The sequence below is a fragment of the Bos indicus x Bos taurus genome, chromosome 28, assembly GCF_003369695.1.
Source record: "Bos indicus x Bos taurus breed Angus x Brahman F1 hybrid chromosome 28, Bos_hybrid_MaternalHap_v2.0, whole genome shotgun sequence".
NCBI classification, from domain to species: domain Eukaryota; kingdom Metazoa; phylum Chordata; class Mammalia; order Artiodactyla; family Bovidae; genus Bos; species Bos indicus x Bos taurus.
The window spans coordinates 43438528-43446546 of record NC_040103.1 but is presented as its reverse complement, the minus strand read 5'-3'; the positions used below and the strand labels follow the sequence as shown (position 1 = coordinate 43446546).

The 8019-nt window shown below is 42.4% G+C and overlaps 1 protein-coding gene across 7 annotated transcripts in view; it reads left to right on the top strand.

The window, feature by feature from the left end:
- The first annotated feature begins 857 nt into the window (after positions 1-857).
- TMEM273 (transmembrane protein 273) overlaps positions 858-8019 on the top strand; it is a 30178-nt gene continuing 23016 nt past the window's right edge. For 3 of the 7 annotated variants that reach the window (XR_003509205.1, XR_003509204.1, XR_003509203.1), the window contains exon 1: positions 862-984. Coding sequence is in view for 2 of the 7 variants with exons in the window: in XM_027530758.1 (XP_027386559.1) it covers positions 942-984 (43 nt within the window). In the remaining 5 variants the exon portion in view is untranslated. Of the gene's footprint in view, positions 985-8019 lie in introns of all 7 variants that reach the window. The other 4 variants (XR_003509202.1, XR_003509201.1, XM_027530758.1 and 1 more) reach the window with 4 other exon arrangements.

Sequence of the window (8019 nt, the reverse complement as noted above, 5' to 3'; positions counted from 1 at the left end):
TTACGGCATCAAGATCGTGGTAGTCATTTCACTTGATGCTACGCCTTGTTATTTACTGTGTGGGTAAGAAGCACATGCATTTCTGCATCACAAGTCTGTTTTCTAGGTATTTGGATACTTGTGTTTCAAAGTAACTGGTTTCTTTTAGAATCCTTGTGTGTGTGTGTGTGTGTGTGCGCGCGCGCATGTGCTAAATCACTCAGTCCTATCTGACTCTTTGTGATCCCATGGACTATAGCCCGCCAGGTTCCTCTGTCCATGGGATTCTCCAGGCAAGAATCCTGGAGTGGGTTGCCATTTTCTTCTCCAGGGGATCTCTCTGACCCAAGGATTGAACCCGCGTCTCTTTTGTCTCCTGCATTGGCAGGCAGGTTCTTTACCACTAGCGCCACCTGGGAAAGGATCCCTAAGTGCCTTATTTGGGGCACTTAAAAATGTTATTCTGGGAAGAAATCCACAGGCCTCTGGAACCTAAAGGAGTCTGTGGTCCTAAAACAGTGACTGGCCACGCTGTGGGCTTGGGGGTACTTTCTGTCCTTGCCTCAGGCTGGGGGGCTGGGGTTACTGCAGGAGTTGTACCTCCAGGCAGGCCAGCTTTGCCCACATCCCTCTCTGAGACTTGCCAGCTGGGGTCTCTGGGGAAGAATCTGCACGCAGTCACACTTGTGTGGGGAATATCATAGGAGATAATACTGGGTAATGATCAGTACTGGTCCCCGGGTCCCTGCCCCCCTTACCCTAGATGCCCTCATTGCGGACCAGCTCCCTTTGGCTGCCTGCACTTGCTGGGATGGCAGGGCTGAGAGGCACTGAGCAGTGCTGGGCTGTGGCAGCAGCTTCCTTCCCCGTCTGTCACGTGGGACTGGGCTCCCGTTCCCCAGAGCTTTAGGTCACATAGCCCCCCTTTCTGCCCTTTAAGAAGCCCTGAGCAGAACGCCAACATGAGCTCTGCAGTCAGAATGCTGACAGTCCTCCTCCTCCTTGGTAAGTGGTGTGTGGAAAGGGGGCTCACGTTCCCCTTTCTTGGCTGGGGCAGGGGCGCTTCAGTGAGTCAGAAACTGGGGCTTGCTAGCCCACTGGGGCTCAGTCCCTCAAGAACGCATGTGTCCCTTTGGACAGATGGCTTTTCTCACTTTGATGGGACAGTGAGAAAAGCTTTTGGTCTGTTTCACTCCAGCTGCAGCTGACAAATGCTTCTGGGAGTGCAGAGGACAAGAAGTTTCCTGTGGCAGAAAAAGCTTTGGGGCTGCTGCTGCTGCTAAGTCGCTTCAGTCGTGTCCGACTGTGTGCGACCCCATAGACGGCAGCCCACCAGGCTCCCCCGTCCCTGGGATTCTCCAGGCAAGAACACTGGAGTGGGTTGCCATTTCCTTCTCCAATGCATGAAAGTGAAAAGTGAAAGTGAAGTCGCTCAGTTGTGTCCGACTCTTAGCGACCCCACGGACTGCAGCCCACCAGGCTCCTCCGTCCATGGGATTCTCCAGGCAAGAGGACTGGAGTGGGGTTGGGACCTAGACAAATAGCTTTAAACTGTGGCTCCACTGCTGACAAAACAGAGCTCCTTAGAGTCTCAGTTTCTGAACCAATAAAAGGGAGAATAATAATGTTTACCTTCTAGGATTGTGTGAAAATTAAGTTAAATTTAATTAAGTCAAATGAAAATAATTATGTAAAATGGGAAAATATAGATATGTAGATGCTTTTCTATTGTTAATGGTGAATCAGTCTTATTATGCAATAAAGCATGCTCTTATTTACTCAGAGGTATTTGTTTTCTAAAGTCGGTTTTAATCTTGTGATCAAAAGAGGAAAGAAGGGAGAGAGGCAGAGACTAATAGAAAAAGAGGGAGATGATATAGAGGGAGAAAAATCAGGCCAGAGAAACAGACAGGAAAAACCCAAAAGAGATAGTGATCAAGACAGGGTGATGGTTAGAAAAATGCATAGATAACAGAAAAGGTAAGAGTCTTGAGACTTTTTGCAAAATCCTCTTTAACGTCAACTGTTATTTCTTAAAAAGGCAATGGATGTCTGTCATCTACCCAAAGAAGCTCTTTGCCAAAACTTGCACTGAGTCAAGACTCAGGCAAGCAGTCTGTCTCAATTTAACGTTCTGTCTCTCGAGTAACAGCCTATATCCTGGACACGGGCAAAATTATTCTCATGGGCAGGACTTTGTCTAAAGCCTGCACTGAGCCCAGGAGAGAATAAAGTCCTTGGCCTCCAGGAGTGAGCACGTCAGACAGATGGCAGCCCGGCCTCTGCCGGTTTACACATGGGAATGGCACGAGAAACAACTGGTGGTGGTAGTGAAAGGACGGTGAAAGCCAGGCAGCCGGGACTAAGGGTGTGCAGGGCAGACCGTGCGAGGTGTGCCTGGCTAAAGCGACAGAAGGCAGTGCAAGTTTTCACCCTTGTTTCTGCTTTTGACTTACGTAGATACGCAAGCCTGGGAGGAAAAAGTTAAATTTAAGGAGCCTCTTGAAAAAAAGGTGCAAATTATACGAACAGGCAATTCACCGAAGAATGACAAATAGAAATACACTTTTAAAATGCTCACACTCACAAGTAACAGAAGAAATAATAACGTCAAACATTTTGGAGTGCATCTGATAAGCTGCATAGTCATATATATCCTGCTCAATACTTTACATTAGCTCATTCTGTCCCCGTGACAACTCTGAAATTCGACCCCCTATTATCTGAGTTTTATGGATGAGGTTTGCATTGTGATACTTGGCCAAAGCATCACAACAATTTAGGGCTTTCAAACACCACTTGTAGAGAGAGCAGTGGTTAGCCTTTTGCGTCCAGCTCTAAACGCTCTGCATGTGAATCCTTGCTCTGCTCTTTACGAGCCCAGAGAGCATGCGTAGGATATTCCTCCTCACTCTGCTCAGGTTTCTCATCTGTAACTTGGGGATGAAGATAGTACCGACCCCACAGGTTGAGAGAATTCAATCTGTTATCATATTTAAAGCATGTAGCCAGTATCTAAGGTGAGGGGACCATTCGTTATTGAGTACCAGATTCTGTAATCACAATTTGGTAATTTGTAGCAAATGAACGGAAGAGCCTGCAGTCCATGGGGTCACTAAGAGTGGGACACGACTGAGCGACTTCACTTTCACTTTTCACTTTCATGCATTGGAGAAGGAAATGGCAACACACTCCAGTGTTCTTGCCTGGAGAATCCCAGGGACGGGGGAGCCTGGTGGGCTGCCATCTATGGGGTCGCACAGAGTCGGACACGACTGAAGTGACTTAGCAGCAGCAGCAAAATGTAAGCTGTTCACAGCCTTCTACCCCAAAATTCCACTTCCAGGAGCTCATCCTAATAACCTAATAGGGTAAAAGCTCCCTAAAATATTTAGCAGGATGCTATTCAGCACGGCTGATCACAGCGAAAATCAGAAACTAATGATTACCAGTCGGAATCCGGCTAAATCAATTACGCTCTAAAATTTCCGATGAATCCCGTAAGTTTCAATGAAAGACTTACCTTTCTCAGAACTGATCTGGGTAGAAGAGAAGAGACAAAGTCATAGTTACAGAGCTCTAGTTATGTCGTCATATTTTGCACATGTTTTCTTACCTTTCCAAAAATTGACAGGAAGGAAATACAGCAAGTGGTTAAAAGTATCCTTCAACTCTTTTTAGGAAATAGGATTATAGGTCATCTTTCAGTTTCTGTGTTGGAAAATTTCATAATGTTTATATATATTCTTCATTCCAATAAGTACATTTCTATGAAGAGAAAAATAACTACCCACCTATTGAAAATTGTAAGACAAACGGCACTTTCCCTTTATGGACTGGTGAAAGTGGCCTAAGGATTATCTAGTGTAACCCATGAACAGATGGCTTGTGAAGGCAGGTGACCGGGCTGGTCATCCAGGGTATATGTGAGAACTGTGGACGAGAAGGCTGTTAGGGACACAGCGAGGCAGAGTGGCATCTCCACCTTGCCACCTCGGTGCCATCCGGGCTTGCCTGGGGCCAGGGAAGAGAGACCAGATCCACTGTTTCCCACACATGGAGTAGTTGGAGAGCTTTTGAAAAACCAGTCCTCAAATATTTTGAAACTATTCTTAAAACTTAGATCAAGGTGACAAACATTCATGGACACAACACCCTAAATTAACACATTGCAAAAAAAGAAATTTTTTTAAGATATCCGTGTTTGAAAGGAGATGGGTAAATACACACATCCATCAGAGAAGCAGGGCGTCAGGGATGCCGTTGAGCCCTTTGTCGCCCTTGCTGACTCGTCTGCCTCCCTCTTGCCAGAGGAAGCAGCGCGCCTGCTTTGACTGTGCTTCCTTCCTGTGTTGTATTTTAGGTGTTAAAATGTTGACCTGAGTGCCCTCACCGCATGGGTAACATCTGTGTCATCTACCCATGCTGAGCCTGTGAATCAGGTGTCTTCACCTCAACTATCTCTATGAGTCTGTTGAAACACCACACAGTAATTTCGTTGTCCGCTCCAGTGCTGACCCAATTCAGGTTGTTGCTAATGTTTCTCATGACAGCTGTCGCTGCGGTGAGCCTTCTGGTCCTGTCTCCTAGGGCCTGTGAGCAGTGTGCCCCTGAGGAGGCACGCCTGGAAAGGACTTCCTGTCATTTCTATGCGTGATTCTCCTCTTGCCGGAGTTGCTCTCCACCAGCGAGGTCTGGATTATCTATCCTGCTACTGATTCAATAAAACTTGATATTGTCACATTTCTAAATTCTTTTTGCCAGAGTTGTGAAATAATATCTACAAGGGTTTAGGTTATACGTTTCTGATTGCTAGTGTGAAGAACCGTTTTCTGTGTACTTATCAGACAGGTTTCTTTTTCTCTTCTTGCTAGTTTTACTTGGTTACTGGTTTTTTATGTAATTTTTTTCTGGATATTAAGTTTTTGTTTATGCCATGCATTGCAAATATTCTCTCTTATTATTGCTTTTCTTGTCTTACTGCTTTTCTTTTATACTTGTGGTATTCTTTGCAGAAGTCTCTAAATGTGATACAGTCAAATTTATGTCTTTTCCTTTTTGTATGTTTTGTTTTTCTGTCTCGCCTAAGAAACCTTTTTTTTAAACTTTAAAAGTGGTTGAATGTTTCATGATTAGGTCTTTAATTTATCTGGAATTTCTTTTTGTGTAAGGGCTAATTTTAGTTTTTTTCTTCATGGAATATTAATTGCCCTATCATCTATTTAATCATCTTTCCTTTTTCTCCTACTTTTCAATACTTCTGTCCTCATCTAATACGTGTCTGAGCTCTTCATGAGCAGCATCATTACACCCACTTCGCAGATGAGGAAACTGAGAAATAGAGCATGATTGCTAGTTTACCAGAGGGCAAGGGAAGCGAGGACGCTGGGGTTCATGCGGGAGTGTTTCGATGCCCAAAGACTATGTTTTGGGCCCATCAGTCAAGAATAGAAAATGGATCATCAGGCAAAAACCAAGAAGACTTTTCAAACGATCCTTTCAATTTTTTATTTAAAAAATAATATCAAACCTAAGAAGAGTTGCAGGAATAAGACTAGTACAAAAAGAGTTGTACGATTTGCTGATTTCTTTAACAAATTACCTCGCTTGCTTTACCAGACGCCCTCTCTCTTTCTCTCTGTAGGTAGGGAGAACGCATGATGAAGCAAACGTGGTTATGTGTAGATCTGCATTTATAATCTCTAGTGATCTTTATGTAGATAATAGCTATGTTTTTATGAAACAGAAAATATCTATTACATATAGTAGATATATTTATACATATACATATGTACAGAGAGAGATGCATTTTTTTCCTGAGCCACTTGAGATTAACTTGTATACATCACTTTAAAAAAACCCTAAATACATTAATGTGTATTTTTTAAAACTGAAAATATGGTTCAGTGGTAAAGAATCCTCCTGCCAATGCAGGAGATGAAGGAGATGAGGGTTCAATCTCTGGGTCAGGAAGATCCCCTGGAGTATGAAATGGCAACTCACTCTTATATACTTGCCTGAAAAATTCCATAGACAGAGGAGCCTCGTGGGCTACAATAGTCCATGGGGTCGCAGAGAGTCAGACACACACACTGAGCAACTGAGCATGCACAATCTCTCACAGAACTACAGTCACAGGACGGTTATCAATTCAGGAAAGTTAGCACTGACAAAATTTTTCATGTAATCTATCATAGTCCAATATTTCGGGGGACCTCACAGTGATCTTTGCAGCTTTTGCTGTGTCTCAGGCAAGAAGTCAGTGGCGAGGATCTGGTGGTGTGTTTGGTCGCCACGTCTCTTTAACCTTCTTTAATCTGGAACATGTCCACAAATTTTGTTCACCGTTTATGATACTGATGTTTGAGGGTTTCTGTCCCCTTTTTTTCATAGAACATGCCTCAATTGGGAATTTGTCTGATATCCCAATGATCAGATTCCAGGGATCCATTCCCCATCAGAAAACTCTGTAACTGATCTTGTGTCCTTAGAGTTTCACATTGGGAAGTGTAGGACAGTTTCCTGAGAGAGGCTGATGTACTTTTGACATAATGATAAAAGACTTACAACCAGGTTTTGGATAATAGTTGTCACAATTCTAAATAAAATTTGCCACTTAACTACCAAACAATCAATATTTTAAAATTTTGTTAAAATATTGCCCTAAGAAGAGCTATTGAAAATATCCAGTGAAATTTCTAGGCATTTTATTAGAGGTTTGCACCTTCCTTTCTAGAAAGCTGCTGTATAAAATATTCCTGTAGACTCTAACTCCCATCCAAATGTCAGCCATCTGTCTTCGTTTTAATTCTGTTGGAAAGTACCTGCTGAAATCTATGTATTATTATAATCATGATAATAAAAGAAATACAATATCACTTTAATTATGTTCCAGTGCCTAAAACATTCTTCACTGGAGGAGGCAGAGTTATTGAAGAGAGCAGAAGCTATTCTCCCCCCTTAATTTATAATGAAAAGATGGCAAAGGCCGGGGTAGAGAATTAAATTCGTTTTTATCTTACAAGTCAAAGTCATCACTTTATGCCTTGGCTCTTACTCCCTGAGATCTTTGTAAAAATCTTTCCTGACAGCTTTTCCCCTGTTCCAGATTCTTGCCAAGACAATGCTTCAGAATCACGTGGTGTGTGCATTCCAGTGAGAAAGACTTCCTGCTGTATTAGTTCTCTTTGACTATGTAACAAATGATCATAAATATAACAAAAGAAAACATGAGCTAGAGTCTTTCTCAAGTCAGCAGAGGGTAACGGAAGGGGCTGAGACCCCAGGAAGGCAAGGAGAAATTTCCTGATATAGTAAGAATTCTCTGTGATTTTTATCCATTTTCTAATTTGACTGCTTTTTTTTTTTTTTTTTTTAACTGTAGAATCTTAAGAGTTCTTAGTATATTTGGGGTTGGAATTCTTTGTCAAATATGTGATCTGCAAGTACTTTCTCTCAGCTTGTCTCTTCATCCTCGTCACAGGGTCTTTTATAAAACAAAGCTAGTTAATTGTAACTGCCTAATTTACTGGGTTTTTTTCCTTAATGTATCATGATTTTGATAGCTGAGTTTTCACCAAGCTCTAAATCTCAAAAATTTTATCTTACATTTTCTTTTAAAAGTTATATAGTTTTATATTTTATGTTTAAATCTATGATCCATTTTGAATTCATTTGAGAATTTAAGTCAAGGTAATTTTTTCTTTTTCTTCCTTTCTGTCTTTCTTCTCTACTCTTCTTTCTTTCCCCTCCCTCCCTGCCTCCCTCTCTCCCTCTTTTGGATACCCAGTTGCTCCAGCACCATTGGTTGACATAAAGGTTGTCCCTCTATTGAATTGATTTTGCTTGCTCCTCAAGAATCTGTTGGTCGTCCTTGTGTGAAATATTTCTGTGCTATCTTCTCTTTTCCGCTGATGTATGTGTCTGTTGCTCCGCCAGTGCCACGCAGTAAGTGTACACCTTCCAGAATGGGAGTCTGATCATTCCTACTTTACTCTTCCTTTTCAAAAAAAATTTTAGCAAGTATAGTTCCTTCACCTT